This window comes from Meleagris gallopavo, chromosome 1 (genome assembly GCF_905368555.1).
Source record: "Meleagris gallopavo chromosome 1, MGAL_WU_HG_1.1, whole genome shotgun sequence".
Taxonomy (NCBI): domain Eukaryota; kingdom Metazoa; phylum Chordata; class Aves; order Galliformes; family Phasianidae; genus Meleagris; species Meleagris gallopavo.
The window spans coordinates 182,680,348-182,700,231 of NC_139404.1; the positions used below are offsets into that span (position 1 = coordinate 182,680,348).

The 19,884-nt window shown below is 42.6% G+C and overlaps 1 protein-coding gene across 1 annotated transcript in view; it reads left to right on the forward strand.

Moving 5' to 3' along the window:
* MAML2 (mastermind like transcriptional coactivator 2) overlaps positions 1-19,884 on the forward strand; it is a 209,100-nt gene that overhangs the window by 134,304 nt on the left and 54,912 nt on the right. Inside the window, exon 2 of the mRNA XM_085216326.1 lies at positions 7,422-8,879. Coding sequence (XP_085072452.1) covers positions 7,422-8,879 — 1,458 coding nt within the window. The remainder of the gene's footprint in view (positions 1-7,421; positions 8,880-19,884) is intronic.

A 19,884-nucleotide genomic window follows, 5' to 3' on the forward strand; every position in this document is an offset into this window, starting at 1 on the left:
ATGTACTGGGGAGAGACAGGAGGCAGAGGCTAACAGGTCAATCCGAGCCATGAGGGGAGTGCAGCATCTTTGATAGATACATTCTCTTACCACTGGATTTGGTCCTAAATTTCACTTCTCCGCTCAAATTCCTGGCAGAGGGTCAGAACTCCTTCCTCCTCTCAAGAAGCCTTTTTGCCGGTTGTTCCTTAGGAGATTTAGTTGAGGTAGTGTTGGAAGGCACTTCTCATTCAAGTAGGCCCTCATTGTTGCAGATGGTGGAGTTCAATGCTGGAAGCACAATTGGGTAATACACTGAGGGGATCTTATTTTGCCTATTGATAAGTGATGACTGTGTCTCCTGTGAACTGTAGAAGACCCACAGAAGACCTCAAAGTGAAACAGTTGGCACGACTGTCCCTTGCGCTGCATTGATTTGCAAGAAGAGCAAAACAATCTCAATAATTCCTTATTTTCCAAGACTAGCTGAATGGCTGTTGTCCTCTTTCTTTGGTTGAACTGTTGAAGCAGAATGTTGCAGGGGAGATAGATGCTTAGGTAATAAAAAGACATGTGTGGGCATGGTTCTGTGCTTTTTAATGAAACAACAAAGCCTTTGCACAGCCAGTTCAGATGGGATGCTGGGCAGAAAACTAGGACCAGACTGCTCCCAGCAGTCTTGCCTTAGGTGAAATCTGCTGTGATATTGATCTCTAACACGCAAATCAAATAACAGCCACCACGTTTTTAAGGATTAGGAGCTTCCTGTGCAAGACAGTATGTGTTTTTAATACTTTAAGCTGACTTATGAAACTGGTAAACAATGTGGAAAGTGGTACTGGATGACCTCTTTTATATGTCTGATTATTCTGTCAACATTTATAATGCATTTGATATTTCCTTATCATCAAGATAGGATCAGTTAAGCAGTTGCATTTCCCAAAGCTCAGGTTGCATTAAGCTTTCTTCCACATTTCATGGTAATAAATGTTGACATAAAGTTCTGTAGATTTCATATAAAGTGATTGTTAATTTATTCCGAGGAGAGGAGAGGAGAGGAGAGGAGAGGAGAGGAGAGGAGAGGAGAGGAGAGGAGAGGAGAGGAGAGGAGAGGAGAGGAGAGGAGAGGAGAGGAGAGGAGAGGAGAGGAGAGGAGAGAGAGAAAAGAAAAGAAAAGAAAAGAAAAGAAAAGAAAAGAAAAGAAAAGAAAAGAAAAGAAAAGAAAAGAAAAGAAAAGAAAAGAAAAGAAAAGAAAAGAAAAGAAAAGAAAAGAAAAGAAAAGAAAAGAAAAGAAAAGAAAAAAGTCTTGTCCAAATAACAAATACACAGCTTGCAGGATAAGATCTTCCATGCCTTTTTGTTTTGCACACAGTAACAACTGCTATATTCTGATTAGAAATCTTGACCTAGTTAAAATGCTATTGTTCCTCTGTGTTCCTATTCTTCTAAAACACTGTGGCTAGACATGATATTTTATAATCCATCAGATGTAAAATCTGCATTAAAAATATAATTATCGTGCTTCAGCAACTTGGACCAGAGCCCTGACATTATATTTCCAGGCAGTGCACTGTGAGTAATGTGGATGCATATTTAGGTTGGTATGTTCAGTTGGCAAGATATGTAACTTTTCCATAAGTGAAGGTAAACTGTGGCATTTCTTATATACTGATTACTATTCCAGTCTTGTTCTCCACTTAATGAGAATTAAGTAGACACTTGTCAGCCAAGGAACATCCTGATTTGTTGCTATAAATTCAGTTTTAGTGACACTTGTTACAGTGAGCAGGGAGACAAACTTGTGCTAACTCACCATCACCATTATTATGACAGTGGTGATTTTGTCTAAGGATCACCCAGGGTTGGGATGCTCCGAGATGCCAGTGTTTCCTGAAGCTTATGTTCAGAAAGACAGCAATGGAAGGTGGGAATGTTCAGGAAGCGCAGAGCAAAACCCTAATGGCAACAAACCTTGTGCCTGGTGGTTGGGGTGGTTTTAGGAGCAGATCAGCAAAATGAGAGCACAAGGAGAAGAATGTACAGCTGAATCTGTGCCAACAAGACTGAAGCAAGCATTTCAGGGCTGCCTTGACCCACCATCATGCTGCGTGGCTCCATGGGGACTCACCAGCTCTCAGCACTTCTCCCTGTAGCACAGTCTGCCCACAGCTGCAGTTCTGTCATTCTGCAGAAAAAGCTGTGGCTCCTTCCAAAATCAACATCACCCAGCAGGTTGGACTTTCTGAGCTTGGATTGCTAAAATCTCTCAGAAGACAACTATTGTGCTTGCATTTTCAGCTGTGACAGGTGGAAATTGCAAATGAGAAAGATGGATGCCCTTGTCTTTGCTTCCTGTGCAGAGGAAGGGCAGAGCAGGGAGCAGGGGAGAGGTGCTCCTCAAGATTCCATCAAGAGGTCTTGAGGAGGTCTTCCTAAAATCTACAGTAGATATACATCAGAGCAAATCTGCTCCTCTGTTTCACTGCCCTGGATGTGGGAAGAGAGGGAACAGCTGGAGCCACCAGGTGGTATCAGGAGCTGTATAAAAAATGTATGTAGTTTGCTCCGAAAATAATGCATCCTATTTATTTCCATGGATACTACAACCAATATAAAGAGCACAATAACACTATTTGATAAATTCTCAGCTGTGAAACAGTGTTTTTCAGCGTAGCCACCACCATGAGCCATTTTCACCAGCAATGAGCAAAAGCCTGCGTGCTGTGCTCATTAAAAACCTTCACCAGTGGAAGTGGCCACTGCTGAAATGCACCACTCACTGCCTCTCTGCACTCTCAACCACTGGTTAGTCTCCACAAACACTCAGCAAGCATCAATGAATGTCAGTGGATGCGATTATTCCTGCATGGAGGAATTCAGTTCCACACCTTTGCTTCATACACACTTCATGTGAGATACCATTCTGTCAGACTGCCCCTCTGCTGCCATCTGTCACACAGCAACAAAATATAACAGAATATTGGTGGGAAGGTTCATCCTCTACTACCATACCACCAACATCCATCTCTGATGTTGTGGACCGACATGATGAAATAGGAAACATTACTTTCAAAGCAGCCCTCTTAGTATTGGGAACCATTCTGCCTGGTCTTAAGAAGCATGTCCATGGTCAGAAAGGGGCTGTGAGTTGGGTGTGTGACCCCAGCACCAGGACCCGTGGTGGCCAAGGAGGGCTGTGACAGCTGGGGGCAGCAGCTGGGATCCAGGCCATGCTTAATGCCTGGAGTGCAAAGGTGATTTCACAGCATAAGTGAGAAGTAGCATTCTGCATGTTTTCCCCCTTGGGACTGAATTCCTTTCTCTTCTTATTTTTTTGGCAACTTTCAATGTTTGAACATTTCTGTATTTTTCTTACAATTCCTTTACAATTCCTCTCCAGATACACAAAGGATTTTGTTTACAGTGCCGCCATAAATACAACCAGAACATATTGTGAAAAACTCTAGGAAGTCCAAAAGGGACTTTTTTGAAGTGGATTTGACTCCCCACCAGCTGCTAGCACTGCCATGCTGCCTGCTTTATAAACGAAGCATAGCAGTCCCCTTGGTTTCCTTCCCATTGTTCTGCCATAGAAGCTAAGAAAGCTGCAGACCTTGGCAGGGAAATTAGATAGATGGGAAAGCAAAAGTGATGGGAGATCTTCCTTTTACACCTTCAGTTATTAGTGATTACTGGAGAGTTAAATACTAGCTCCGTAGTTTGCATGAGTTGCGATGGTATTTGTGTCCAGTCTTCAGGGTCTGACTGTAAATGTTGTGAGGTGATGGCTAGAGTTGTTGCTAGCACCGCTATTCAAGGCCAAGGATTGTTGTACTTGGAAATGAATTCCTCTGGAGGCCTCCAGGCACCATGGAGATACTCTTACAGGTTGAAGGGATAGGTTCTATCTACATCCTACGAGATGTGGAACCCAGTACTGTCGTGGATGACACACTTAGGACTTCCTCAAAAAAGATACAAACAAAAAATCTAAAGGAAGTCCAAGAAAAGGCATAAGACTTTCAGTGAAATTGAAATCAGATAGACCTTATTATTCCTTGCTATTACTGACAAATTATTTTCTTGGCCATTTTATACAGCCCTTTTGGAGAGCAATACGAGCGAATGCATTTGGGTAATGTCAGAAGTGGAACAGGGATGTGATAGAAATACTGCTAAATAGTGATAGCTGGAGGAAGAAATCTCTGTAATTTCTCACTGATAAATTGAACTTTTGCACCAAAGAAGGCTTTGTTTCCAGTTATTGGGAAAAAAAAAAAAAAAGAGAGAGAGAAGAAAAAAAAAACAACCAAACTTTTGAGCCAGAAAAAAATAATCAATTTTCATAAAAATCCTCTTCTTTCGCATTTAGTAACAAATTCAGCCTCAGGAAAGGTGAAGCAAAAGCTGATGGGGGCAGAATCATAGAATTGAGTTGGAAGAGACCCTTAAAAGTCATCTAGTCCAACTTCCCTGCAATGAACAGAGACACCTACAGCTTCATCAAGTGCTCAGAGCCCCATCCAGCCTGACCTTGAGTGTCTTCAAGGATGGGGCATCCACCACCTCTCTGGGCAACCTGTGCCAGTGCCTCCCCACCCTTAGCGTAAAAAACTTCTGCCTTATATCGAATTTAAATCTTCTCTCTTTTAATTTGAAACCATTTCCCTTTGTCCTATCACAACAAATCCTGCTAAAGAGTCTGTTTGCTTTTGTGTTTTTTTCCCCCAAAAGTTAATGATTTGATACCAGATTTTGATGAGCCCTAATTATTAGATCGGTGGAATTCCTGTTGATTTGGCTGGGTGTTGGGGAGCGCTGGAGAAGAGGCTGCATTTCTTAAATCTCTTTTGAGGCTCAAAGTAAGTTTTAAGGAGAAATTAATTGTCCCTGTGCACAGGAGGTGGTGTCACACTGTGTTGTTTAGACCAAATCATCCCTAGAGCTTCACCCTTGGCTGTTAATGTCACTGAGCAGTTTATCCAGCAACTTGGCTATTCAGCCCATGCAGTTTTAACCTCAGAAAATCAATGCATCCAGCACTCCCTCACTGTAAGTGCATGAATGCGTGCTGATTCACCAAAGCCTGCTTAGCAAAAGGTCTTAAATGATACAGGCTGCCAGGAAATGCGTGTTCTCTTTGATGGTTCATAAAGTCCTGCCCACCTGTTGTGGGATGGAGCTGAGCATGGAGAGTTCTTCCTCTCCCGGTTACTGTCATGTCACACATTTCCCATCACAGAGCCTTTCAGTATGACACAGTTTGAGTGGTTTGAGATGTGTAATCACAGGCCGGTTTGATCTGAGGAATGTGCCTGTGTTATATGCATAGGAACTTTTGTATTAGGTTTACTGACCCAAATCAATCCCGGTTTGCAAATTGGAAGAGATGGAGCTTGAAATCTGGCAAGCTCTTTTTTTCTCCCCTCTGAAGAGTACACACTTGCTTGAAGAAAAAACAAGCTTTGCTGAAAAAGTGGTCAGTAGTTGAAAAATGCGATTGCTAGAAAAGTGCACATTTCCAGCCTTGCTGTCTCATTTCTGATTTAAGAGGAGGGACACTGACTGACCAAGGTGCTGTCAGCATTCAGAGAGCTGTGCTGGGTGGGTTTGTGGGGATGTAATAAGCGAGCACTTGTTGTTTTTTTCTGTAGAAAATGAAAGTGTTCTTTTTGGTGGGTGTTTCAGGAGACCACGTGAGGTGAAAGCCTTGAGTCCTCCAACCCATGACAAGGGAGGGCTTGGTGCTGACTGGTCTAGGTCACTGGGCAAACCACATGGTACCTCACCCCCATCTGCCAGCAGTTAGTTCAAATGCAAAAGAAAAACAGCCGCTATGCACAGTGCAACACCTGAGTTTTCAGTCACATTAGAGAGCCTGATGCAGGTGCTCTGAAAATGTGCAGACTTTTTAAGCAGCTCCCTTTGATTCAAAATGTCATGCAAAAGCAAAATGAACTCAGGACAAATTCACTACATTAAACACATACATGTTCATTATCTGTTCAGCCTTTTTGTCAGCAGCACATCTGAAAGCAAGACATGCTGCCAAGTCACGTATTTTGACAACCAGGGGACTTCCCCATTTCCCAGGAAGATGAATTTGGGGTCATGAGAATGACTTCTAATAAACACACTGACTGCAGAGCTGATGGTAAAAGGAAGTGCACCTTACTGTTCTTTTTGCAAAGGAAAGTACAGTGACTCATGTGTCAGGAAGAACATGCTAACCAACAGCAGTCCCTGCTCTTTGCAGGTGACCACCAGGACAGCTAATGGCAGTCAGCTACTCCTGAAGGTACTGAGGAAACATATTTGTGACTTGAGCTCTTCCCAAGCAACTCCCTGATATTCACTCCAGAATAAAATGTTCACACACGGAGTTATCTGGGAAGTGCTCCATAGATGAGCCTGAAGCTGAGAGTATTGGGGCCCACAGCAGTGTTATACACCCACGGTTTTCTGCACTTCTGTCATCTCACAAAACTATATCTTTGTACTGTGTGCAGAGACTGGGGATTTGCACGTACAAGTGTGGCAGATGAGCACAGATTGGGTGGACAGAGTATGAGCTCCTTTCCTTCAGTAGGCACACAGGACTGTAAGCAGATAAAAATATTGCCCTAAGTATGTGAGGGAAGGGAAATAGAATTGCAGTTCTCAGAGCAGCGCTGTGTGTACTCTGTTTTACAGCAGATGTTTCAGAACATAAACAATTAGGGCTTAATGTATTAATATACAAATCTGGAAAATAATCCGGCAGTACATCATGGACCAGACCCTTGGCTGACACAAACTGACATGGTTCCAGTGGCTCCATTTCAAGTCTGGGACAAGTTAGCATCTAACATCTTTAATTACACGCATCTCTGGCCTGGATAAAGCTATGTAAGACCAGCGTACCTAAATATCACTTATGCCGTTAAATTGTCTATTAGGACCTCTGGACTCCACAGAAACCAAACATGATTTTTTGGATCATACACCAAAATCATCAGTGAAATCCTTCATCCTTGAGTAGACATGGGCAGATTTCATGGCCACATTAGTCTCTGCTGTCTGAAAATACTTTAGAACTGCCTGGCATAGTTAGATGGGAGCAAATCTGGGACAGACGTGCTTTAGACTTTGCCAGCTACAGGTCTGGTCTTCTCTGCACTCCCACCCATAGGGAAGGTGGGGCCTCAATAGGAGGCAGCGGTGCCCAAAGCTGCAGTTGCATAACAAGAGCAGGGACGGTGATGACAGGGAGATGTCTCACAGCATAATTCCCTACCATCCTGCACAATTTCATTGACTGTTTTCACCGACCTGTGCTACCCAGAATAGTTTTCTGTACTTCGCAATGCTTACTTGCCTGTTGACGTGGTAAACATCACAGACTATAGATTGTTTCTTCGTTGTCATCTAACAATTTTTTTTTTTGTCTTTGCTTCCTTCAGCTCCAAGGATCCTTGAAGAGAAAGTTGGTTGTAAATCTGTCACCTGTCAACAACAAGAGGCCAAATGGTGTTTCAGACAACTCTTTCCTTGACATTAAGAGGATAAGAGTAGGTGATAATATCTCAATGGGACAAGGTGGGCATCATGTTAACAATTGCCAAAACCAGTCAATGTCTGGAACTATGTCTGTGGGGCAAGGATCACAAAGAAAGACCAGCAACCTAGCAAACAACACGCATGCCAGTGGGAATGGCATTTTTAATATGACCTTGAAAGAAGTAAAGAAAGAACCAGGAGAAACAATGTCTTGCAGCAAACACTTAGATGGCCAGATGTCCCATGAGAACATGTTCCCTAACAGATATGGGGAAGACTCAGGGGAACAGATGATGGATCCAGAGCTCCAGGAACTATTTAATGAACTGACTAACATATCAGTACCACCAATGAGTGATCTTGAGCTAGAGAATATGATAAATGCCACAATAAAACAAGACGAGCCGTTCAACATTGACCTTGGGCAGCAAAACCAGAGAGTCCCTGTGAGGCCTCTGCAGATGGATAAGATGGTAATTAAGAGTGAGTATGCACCAGGCATGAACCAGGCTCCTGTGGGATCCCCACAGATGAGGCCTTCTTCTACAGGTCCAGCCTTCACTATGGCCACTGCTGCCATGTCCACCTCTTCACCCATCCCTTCGGTGCCTCAGAATCAAACACAGGTAGCGCAGGTTTCCTCTGCGTCCAGTCGGCCATTGCCTAACTGGCAGGAGGTTTCTCATGCGCAGCAACTCAAGCAGATCGCAGCCAACCGTCAGCAGCATGCCTTGATCCAGCAACAACAGCAACAGCAGAACCAGACGGCCAACTGGTCCACCTTGTCTCCATCAGGTCCTTCACCCGGACCTTTTGTGCAAGAAAAAATCCCCAGTCCTTCTTTTCGTCAGCAGCAGTTCAGCCCACAGAGCTCAGCAATGCTTGGGGTGCCTGTGAATGGAAACCAGTCAAAAGGGATGAACAACTATGTTTATAAGCCAACTACTCCCCAGAGTAATCCCATGGACGTGATCATGCAACAGAAGACTCAGGACCTCAACAGAAATTTTATCAACAGTGCTCAGCCACCACTAGAGCAGCATCATGGTAATACAAAGCCTTTGTTTCATTTTAACTCAGAGCAAACAAACCAGCAGATGCCTTCAGTTTTGGGTTCCCAAAGCAAGCCTTCCCTTCTGCACTACACGCAGCAGGCTCAGAGCTCAGCGCCAGTGCAACAGCCACAGCCACAGCAGCAACAGCAGCCACAGCCGCCGCCTGCTCAGCCTCTCCCAAACCAGTCTCTTCAAAGGCCACCCAGTGTACCCCTAGCAATGCAACAGAAAATGATGCTTCAGAAAATTCAGCAAAGCCAGCAAATCTCAGGTTTGCAGTATCCAGTCTCTCAGCAGCATAGACAGGTAAGGCAAATTCCTCCTTATTTGGTTTCAGAATTGTTCTGGTATGAGTGGTAAGAAAGGTTTTCCATCCTGGCCTCCTTCCTCCAGGAGATGTGTACCTGTGTGTAATGACCTCAGAACACTTTTCAGCAGAGCTGGTGATGACCTGTTTAGCTCCTGTTAAGTGTATCATAGATGCACAGTTATAAGAATTTCAAAAAAGACGTGTTCATAACACTGTTTTTTCTTAAAGCAAGAGTGAATGTCACTGCTATGTATTATGTAGATACTTGTCAAAAAGGTGAGATAACAGAGCAGATCTGAGCTTATTTTGCACTCCTATCTAAGTTTCCAACTGAACAAAATTTTAGACTCTTTTAGATGGCAAAACTAACAAATTCCTTTATCTTAGATACGGTGTTTGACAGTGTTAATTTTTACGTCATAGTTTTCCTCAGGGAGGCAGGGTTAGGAAATTCTGTTTTTAGATATTGTTTGACTGACATGACAAAAATACTGTTTGCACATTTGTTATCTGTTTGGCAAAGAAAAATGAAGACTTATCTATGAGCTTTATAAACACCCATCACACTTCTGGGAATATTCTGTGCATGAAATACATGCTCGATAAGAAGGTGAAGGTTGCCACAGATACATCTACAATTATATACCACTGTTTTGTCATCAGACACTGCTTTGATATGATCAGCTGTGCTATACCGAATCATTGTGCACCAGGATTACAATTTTCAGATCTGACAAAATAAAATTTAAATATGTAATCTTATTGTATCCCCAAAACTGGAAACCGGCTGCAAATGAAATAAAATATGCATTTGATCTTGGGATGTTTAAGTCACTCTGAGTTCTAGCGGACCTTGAATAGAACATATTTGAAAGCATAGAATGGCAATCTAGGTGTAAAGATTGTTTAGAAATTTCTTGTATGTAAAAGCGCTATAGCAAAATACTGAAAATTGAAACCCAAAGTCTTCCATAAAGTCACTGAGAAGCAGCACTGCAAATGAATCGTTCAGAACTGGAGTATCTTGGCCAAACTGTTTGGGCAAACAAACTGATGTTTTGAAACAAAGAAAATACAGTTGTATGCATGCAAACCTTTCTCATGTTAATTCATTTAAGCTCCCTAATCTCCTGACCACGAGTTCTTCCAGCAGAGAATCCTTTCCTAAGAGGCACCAGGTGAAATTTTTAGGCAGTTTTGGGTAGGGAGGATTTGTTTTGCGGGAGGATGCCAGAAAATGAGCAGCAAGCAGGAAGCGAGCACAGCTTTGTTTTTTTTAAAGGAGGTCTCCACTGGCTGTTCTCCTTCTCCTTGGGCCACTGTGTACTCAATTCTTCAGTGCATTTCCCCATTCACTTAATAGACTGGCAGGCAAATGAATTTTAACAGGTTCTTCATTCAGCCATGGTGAAGCTTCCAGCAATCTGTCAGCACAGGGGAGGCAAGTAGGACTTTTGCAAACACTACTGTTTTTCTGAAAAATATGCAAGGTCACATTCTGGAAAAGAGTAAAAAACACTGAGAGTAACTCTGTTTGAGGCAGTGCTAGCTGCTGCTCTATGTCCTGTTCGGCTGCTGAGGGAGGCAACAAACACGGTGGCATGAGGCAACATGGCCATAGCAGTAGTTGCATAATGTATCATGAGTGCAGACCCTTTGCAGTTGTTCCAAAGTTCTGCTGGAATTCAGAAAATCAAGGACTATCCCTCTCAGTAGAGCATTCTGTAGCTGCAGGAATTATAATTACAATGCTATAAACTTGGTCCTAACTTGCAGGATTTGGAATCAATTTGAAGATTGCTGCTCATGTGGCAATTTTTATGTGAACAATTTTAGGGCCTGCCCGCATATATCACAGAATGATATATTGGCTTGGGTTGGTGGGGACCTTAAAGATAATCTAGTTCTACTCCCCTGCCGGTAACAGGGTTGCCACCCAGTACATCAGGCAGCCCAGGGCCCCATCCAGTCTAGCCTTGAACGCCTTCAAGGGTGGGGCATCCACATCTTCTTTGCACAACCTATTCCTGTGCCTGACCAAAAGGAGGGACAAACGCAAGAGCCCTTCAACCTTTTGTTCAGGACCTGCTTGTCCCCGTAGCTCCAGCCTGGATATTAAAGCTGAGTGGGACGAGAGATCCCAACATTATATTCTGGTAAAAACAAGGAAGGTCAAAGTCAGCTCATGGATCATCTGTGCTGATTTTAGCAATGGGGCTAAATTTAGGCTGCTTGGTCTTCTCTCTGGGAGGATCATCTTCCATCCTTGAGGATTTCTACTGATCTTTAACAGCAATGCATAAGTAATTACAAGCACTTACTAATTAACTTCATGATTGATATTTATTTTACTCATGCCCTATTTCTTCATGAGGTATAAAGGTTTGAGTCTGCTAGGTGTCATTCAGTTTCTCCTTAGATCCTATACTGATTGTAAATGTGGGCTATAAGGACAATCTCAGAACTGGCTGAAATGCTTTGCAGCTGGAAATGCAAGTGCACATTCATAAGCTGCTGCTATGATATTGCCATCAGATAACACTGACTGGAACACTACAAAATCACATCTTTAGCTGAACCAGATCACTCTTTGGATTTTTTTTTCTCCCCAAGCTTTTAGGTCCCCCAAAAGGACTTGAATTCAACTCTGTTAGCCTAAGCTGGCTAACTGATATTTAAGGTTTATAATTTCTCTGCCTGTCACATTTACTTTGTGTCAAATTGGAGCAAACTTGTAGTGCAATTTGCTAATTACTTGTCTTTTGCCTCTAAGGAAAAGTCATAAAAATGATGGAAATCATCTTGGTTTCCGGAAGAAGGTTGAATGAAATGAAGGTTTTGTTTACTTCTCAGTTTTGTTCTCCAGTGTTGTGAGAAAGATTCACCTTTCCATTGTCTATCAGGATACAACATAAGCACACTCAAGAAAAAACTCAAACAAGTTAAACACTCTTTGGAGTGTCTATTTACTCTTAGGGAGTAATTAGAAGCTCCAAATTCTGCACAAGATAAATTGGGCTTGCAATACTTCTCTTCCTTTCCCATCTCTTCCCTCCCCTTGTTTCCATGGACCACAAGAGCCCTATTTGATCTCAGCTATGGGAGCAAGAACAGTGCAAGAAATTTTGAGAGCTTCAGCCCTCCTTTACAGAAACAACCATTGGTCCCTGTCTGTAAGGCTCTGGAAGTGTCAGAGTTGTTTTTTTTTTAATGTATGTTGTTTACATAGTTACAACAGTGTTGCTCTGTGCAGAGCTCAGTATCTTTTTATTCGTTATCCCATTATAATGTCTTTGGGAATGTGATCATCTCTCTTTTCTTCCTTTTCTCTCTCTTTTTTTTTTTTTTCTCAAAACCCAGAAATGTGGTGTGATTAGATTTTGGAGCTTTTTTTGCTGTTACTTGCCCTAACCAGGGCATACCTTAGATGACTTTTTTTTCACCAGATTTTAACAGGTTCCTTTTTAATCCAACCAACCATTCTCCCTCCCTTCTGAGTACTGAGTGACCCAATCTCTTCTCCATTGCCCCTAGCACAAGTAATCCATATGTGCCTCTTTCCTGATGCACTCCTACAGCTAAGTGTTTTGTAGCCTATGACCAATGTACTCCCAGGTTTTCCATGTCAGGGACTCAACATAGAATCATAGAATAGAATCACAGAATTTCTCAGGTTGGAAAAGACCTTAAAGATTATCAAGTCCAACTGCAACCTAACCATACTACCCTAACTAACAACCCTCCACCAAGTCATGTCCCTGAGCACCACATCCAAACAGTTTTTAAACACATCCAGGGATGGTGACTCAACCACCTCCCTGGGGAGCCTATTCCAGTGCTTAACAACCCTTTCTGTAAGAAAGTTTTTCCTGATATCCAACAGAAACCTCCCCTGGAGCAACTTGAGGCCATTTCCTCTCATCCTGTCACCTGTCACCAATGAGAAGAGACCAGCTCCACTCTCACTGCAATCACCTTTCAGGTATTTAAAGAGAGCAATAAGGTCTCCCTACAGTCTCCTCTCCCCCAGACTAAACAGCCCCAGTTCATTTAGTCACACCTCACAGAGCATATTCTCCAAACCCTTCACCAGCCTTGTTGCCCTTCTTTGGACCTGCTCCTGCACCTCAGTGACCTTTCTCTATTGAGATGCCCAAAACTGAACACAGTACTTGAGATGGAGCCTCACCAGTGCCAAGTACAGGGGCAGTGACTTCCCTAGTCCTGCTCACCACACCATTCCTGATACAAGCCAGGATGCCGTTGGCCTTCCTGGCCACCTGGGCACACTGCTGGCTCATATTCAGCCTACTGTCATGGGTGCATGTGGGACAATGCAGCAGCTCTGCACTGAGCAATGTGTCACCACTGCATGGCCTGTGCTTCGAGGAGCTCCAGGTGCTCAGGTAGCTCTCTCTTACAGGCCCCCTCCATTGCATCAGCCTTTCAAATGCCCAGAAAATCACATATATGCTGACATATACATGCATTGCTGTTAAATACTGACAAAGGATATGGGTGGTTGTTTAACTAACCTGGCAGTTCTGCAGAGAACTTCTCCAGTGTGCACCCAGGATAATTTCATTTATTTTGAGAGAACATAATTGGATTTAAAACAGCACAGTAGGCAGCAGGATATGGCCTTCTTTAAAGCATGGACACCATATGAATTTAATAAGAAGAGTGTGTTAAACTGTCAGGTTGCTAGCATGCTGTGCAAGGAAGGAGCACTAGGAGCAGAAGATCTAATGGCTAGGAAAGGTCTTGTTGTCACTCACTGCTGAACAATGACTTAAACTTCTAATTTAGCTTCCAAAATTTGTAAAGAAAATGTGGGTAATTCACATCAAAACATTTTCCTGGACCTTTGTGTTTACCATTAAACACAAAGGATTTCCTTCTTTACTAAAGAAGAGTGCATTTTGGGAGGCAACCTCTCTGTTTTCAAGTGCAAAGGAATTATTTTGCAAATATTTGTGAAATGAAGAGGAAAAACCTAGAGTGGCTTGTGGTAATTGGTACAAACCAGGACTTAAATTTGACTTAGATCATAAATAACAACGATTCCAAGCTTTTGGAATCTGCAATAATAGAAACCGTTCCATAGTGTAAGAAAATAACAATGTGACCTTTCTTTCAGTGCTCGCTGTAAAAATAGTATTTGGATGAGAGCTTTTCTTGATAGCTCCATTTTGGTTGCATTCCTTCATGCAAGGGCTTCTAAATTAAATATTCTGAATAAAAACTTGAATATGTCCTAATAACTACCATAGATTGCGTGGTTGTAACTGATTTGTGAACATAAAAAAGAGAGAAAATGTCAAAGGTTTCTTATTGTCATTAGTGGGCAGTTGTCATCGGGTCTTGGTGGTGCCTTCTATCATTCACATTCTGTTTATTAAATGAAATACACAGACAGTCCCACCGTAGTTGGTCAGTCCCTGAGGACATTGTAATTCAAAGGCTCATGGACACTGCCAGTTTCATAAGCTTTCTTGAATTTTTTTCATAAAGTGTTTATATTACTATAATAGTACATTAGGCTCTTAAATGTTTCTGGGGTTGGAGATTTGGGATACCTGGAGCCCTGGAAGGTGGGAGCACCTCTTTCATGAAGAAAGGCTGAGGGAGTTGGGATTGTTTAGCTTGGAGAAGGCTCCAGCGGACTCCATTGCGGCCCTCCAGTACTTGAAATGGGCTTATGAACAAGTGGAGGATTGACTTTTTACATGGTCTGATAGTGGTAGGACAAGGGGGAATGGCTTTAAACTGAAAGAGAGGAAATTTTGGTTAGATGTTAGGAAGGAATTCTTTACTCTGAGGGCAGTGAGGCCCTGGCACAGTGCCCAGAGAGCTGTGGTGCCCCATCCATGGAGGTACTCAAGGCCAGGTTAGATGGGCTCTGGGCAGCCTGAGCTGGTGGGGGCAACCAGCCCATGGCAGGGGTTGGGGCTGGGTGGGCTTTGAGGTCCCCTTCAAACCAAACCATTCTATGGTTCTGTGATTCATTCTATGACTCAGTGACATTGCTGAGATAATCCTTGCAGTCTCATTTGGGCTGCTTTTTGAAGGTACCTCTATGAGGATAGCAATACAAAATATCATTGCACTTTGCTGTGCTAATGGCAACACACTTGAACTCTTACTTACACTTTGTTACCATTGTGAAAATTCCTTGAAGGTACACTGATGGGGCAAAATGAAGAACTGTATAAACAATTTTAAAATGGGATCTGTCTCAAAGGGATAATTTTGATGTGGCTTCTGTAAGAATCAAGAAAAAGATGAGTTTTATAGCAGGAATTTGAAGGATATGAGCTTCTACCCACCTGCATGTGTACTGATGTTTGTTTGAGGCCTGCATTGATCTGCCCTGGCTGTGGGGAAATAATGAGTTAGGATGCTACATGCTTCAGTCCTGTGATTTTTCTGCACCTTGAAGACATAAGCAAGGATAGAAAAGCAGAGGGACAGACAAGGTGCCTTGTGCATATGTGAAGTAAGATGTACAGGCTGCAAGGAGGAAAGGACAGGTGAAAAGATCCTAACTGCTGCTGGCAGAGTTTACAGTTTACAGAACATGGAGTATTGTGGAATGAAGTAGGGAGCCACCTCCAAAAACATGAGTCTTCTTATGGGATTAACTGGAAAGGAAGGGTAGCAGGACAAGATTGTGATAAGGAGCTGTGAGGATGCAATGCTGACTGGGACGCAAGGAAACAAAGGTGTTTCAGGTCTGGCCTTCTGCTGCTTGACCTGTGATCTTCACTGTGATCAGTGAAGCTGGGATATCTGTGCTTCTTACCTGCTTGAAGATTTCTGCTATTTCTGTGTGCATCTGAGGACAGAGTCAAGCCCTGAGTCAACTTCCTGCAGGGATTTTGGAAAAGCAGCCTGGAAAAAGAATATAATTCCACAGCCATTTGGAGCTGGCATGGTAAAAACCCCTTTCCTGTAAGTTTTTGCTTGTTTGTAGGCAATTTATGAATACCTCAAGAAGTTTAAGAACAAAATGAATAAATAAATAAATAACAATGCCTACCTCTCATTTCTCTCCCTATCCCTATCTTTCTATTATTTTAATTCCAGATGAAATCCTCAGCAGCAAGTCTCAGTAATTTACCTCTCTAGGAGTTCAAAATGAAGGAATATTATAATGGCAAATATTTGTTCCTTCATTAAGTCACTTTTACTGCTGGTGTTTTTATGGTTTTTATCTGCCCCAGGCCACAGATGACTGTCATTAAGACAGCAACCAACCTAGTAATGTTCCTTTAATATGCGTTTTTGCTGGTGACTTTATTATTCGTATGTGATGCTGATCCAGAAAATCAGCCAGATGCTCCAACAGAACTAGTCCAGAACCATCTGCCTGCTTCTTTTCTGCATGCCGCTATCTGATAATATACATACACAGTGTAAGAGACAGCTTTTGCCATGAAGAATTTCTAATCTAAATAAGCAGACCAGCCAAAGCTTGAGAGGAAGGAAATATTGATGTTTATTCTATATATTATATATTTTGGAAAAGAGAGAAGGAAGATCTCGTCCAAAGCCATTACAGTCAATCCACTAGCTGTTGGATAAGAACCTAAGTAATACGCTTACCTCTCACAGAAGTCACTGAGTCTGGAGTAGAACGAGACCAAATATCAATCTCAGAAACACTACTCTTGTGCTCTAGGATAGTGCCTGAGCCTATCACGCCCCCACTGCTCCTCTCGACCTGCCTGCCCTCTTCCCCTTGCCTCTTAGCCTGAGAGTCTTTCCTGCTGACCCAGCATTCACAGCTCTTAGCCTTCACAGCTTTCACAGTCCCCCGGAAGAGACGTCTGGTGCTCTGAGAATCATACTTGATACCTCTTCTCCTTGTACCTGTAAATTGATGGCAAACAGCCCATCAAGTGAACCCAGCAGCTTACTTGTTCTTCAAAGAGCCTATGGGTGAACATGCTCTGGCCATTCCTGACGTACTGCTTACACACATGTAAACAAGAAAAGAGAAGGGCCTCGAAGGGAGCTTCTTTTGAACAGGCCAACTGTATTGAGTCCATGTTATCTCTTCAAACAGAGTCTTCCCTTCTCTGTCCCTTTTGATGAGTCTCTGTCAACTCCCGTGGGCATTTGGGATGGGGCTGAGTGCTTCCAACAGTCGGTTTCCCTGAAAAGCCAAAGGGCTTTTAATCTTTTAATCCTGACACTTAGTCTTGACATAGCTGTGGAAACTTATGAGTTTAACAGTCTTCTGATTTTATTTTTGAAGAGGTTAGGAATTATTTGAGGTCCACATCATATTGTGAATCAGTATAAAACACAGAAATCAGGTAAAAAGGATCTTTATCCCTCTCCTTCATATCAATTTTCTGTATTCATTTAATGCCCTAACCTTCCTATGTAACCTGTGATGAAGGCACAGTTCAGAATACCTAATCTAGACATATATTGAGGCGTAACTTGTTGCAGAAGACTCTCAGCTTCCCCCAGCCCAGCCGTGCTGCTGTGCTTGAAAGGACTGCTCAGATCGATGTCACAGTGCGCTGAATTACATGACAATATGCCAAAGGAAGGCTTGACTGCAGTCTTCAATTTGACATTGCCCAGGATCCTAAGCAAGGAGTAGCATGGTTGGGTATCTCCTGGGACAGGGTAGGAGGAGAGCAAGTCAGTGGTGGGTGCTCAAGCTGCATACCAAGGGCACCACTGGCTGGTCCAGCACCCCAGATCTGGCAGTCCTAGGTCCAGGGCCAGGCTACCCGCTGCTCCCATGAGCTGGACTACTACAAAAACCACTGGTGGGCAAGGAGAAGCCATGCCATGAGTTGGGCTGCTGACTCCATTCCTCAAGAAGCACAGATTCTCTCTTGAAGAGAGGCAAGAGCAGGGTCCATGGGTATGGGGTGGCATAGAATACATGGCATAGCAGGTTTCTGATACTCTTGCATGAGGCTTTATAGGATGTTGGAGATGGTCTTTGGGCTAGCTGCTTCAGAAAGGGGCAAAGGAGGCCTCCACACTGCATCCTCATTTCATTCCTTCCTCTAGTGCCAGCTCTGACATTTGTGTAAGCTTTCACAGGACTTCTATCTTTTTCTTTGTGCTGTTTTATTTTGCTTTTTTATTGACTTTCTCCAACTTGTGTGGTCAAACAGAGCCAACACTTGGTACAAGTGAATCACAGAATCATTAAGATCAGAAAAATCACTAAGATCATCACGTCTAACCATCAACCCATCCCCACCATGCCCACTAACCATGTCCTTCAGTGCTACATCTCTACATTTCTTGTACACTTCCAGGGACAAGGAAGGTGAAAAAAAATGAACTGTTCTCTGGTTTTCTTCCTTCAGGGGATCATACAGATCTTGTACCACTCCCAGCTGAAAGTGTAGCCATTGAATAAACAACATGTCGCTTTCTTCCTCTCTTGCAAAAGATATGAAAAAAAAAAAAAAAAGATGCAGATTGAACGGTACTCTTGGGCCTTCTTAAGAAGCTGGACAGTCCCCTTGAAAGAAAAATTCCCCACGATTGACTAATACCAAAATACTTGCAATGACCAAAGAATAAAAATGATGGTATTTCTGTGAATGAGCCAGTTCGTTCTTCAACCTGTAAGAGGAAGAGAGATGCTGAAGGCTTCCTGTAGTTCTGTGAAGATGAGTTAGATGCAGTCTCACAGTCTTGCATTTTTCCAGATCTTTCCATAATTTACAGTGGTTGCAAGCAGGGCCACAGTTTGGCTCCAAGATAATGATGAATGACTAAAGGATTTCGTGCTTTGGTTCTGGTTAGAAGAATATTCAACTTTATCCATTGCAGAACTAGATTTCTTCAAATTACTGTAAGCTGTGAGCCCAGCTAAAGCAGGCTTTGCTGGGGTGACTCCAGACTTTTCTGGTTTCAGCTAGAATGAGGAAAAAAAAAAAAAAGAATGGCTTCTTTTCCTACTAGAAGTGGTAAAAGACATGGGAAGCCATAGGGATGAGAAGAAATATTGAGAACTTCACAGCGTAAGTGCAAAATAGAGTGGGAATAGGGAGGGTACAAGTAAGTTCTGGCTATCCATCTTTAATCCAAAGCTGTCTGCTCCTTCCCAGGCTATACTTCCCTGTCATACACTTGCAAATTCACTCCAGGAATAAAAACAGACTAACTTTAAGCTTGTTCCCAAAGCTGCAAATTTGTCCCTGCTGGGTGTTAATTTAACTGCTTCCAGGGCACCAGGATGTCTACTAGGGTTCGCTTTTCTTTCTTTCTTCTTTTTTTTTCCACACATCTGGTGTTGTGAAAACTTCCGAGGCACCATGCAGGAGAGTGATGAACTGGCCATTTTAACCCTTTCTATAGCATATCAAGTGAGATGTGCATGAGACTGCCTCTGTCTCGCTCTCTCCAGTTTTTAATCCTCATTGCAGAATCTGTGGGCATTGTTTCATACTAGATACACAAGTTCAAAAACAATCTTAAGAGCATTTCATAGATTGGAAATTCAGTCTTTCTTCAACTCCATCATCTTCTGTTTTTCCTATGAACAAACCTGAACTAAGCATTAGTAGTTGAACTTCAGAAAGTTCCAGCAGGAAGATACAGGGAGGATTTTTGCAAAATATTTCTTTTTCCCCCTGTTTTTATCTGATGTTACCACTTTCCAGCAGGGTGGAGGTTCAGTGCAGTAGTTTTGCTCACATGATGGCAAGTGATGGCTTTTTCTTGGCTTTTGTTTCTTTGTTCCTTAATGGTTGCACGAACTGTTTATCTGCTACCTGGATTGAACCACAACTCAGACCAAGCAAATCTGAAACAATCTGGATGTCTCATTTTCAGTCATAGCTGTTGTACTTCCTTCACTTTCTTTGCTTTCCGTTGAATGCGTTGTTTGTATGATTAGCTCATTTGTTTCACTAACATATCTCTACCAATATCATACGTATTGACTTTTTTTGTCCTGGGATTTAAAAAAAAAAAAAAAAGCCAAAGTACTTGAAATCCAGATCCTCTTCA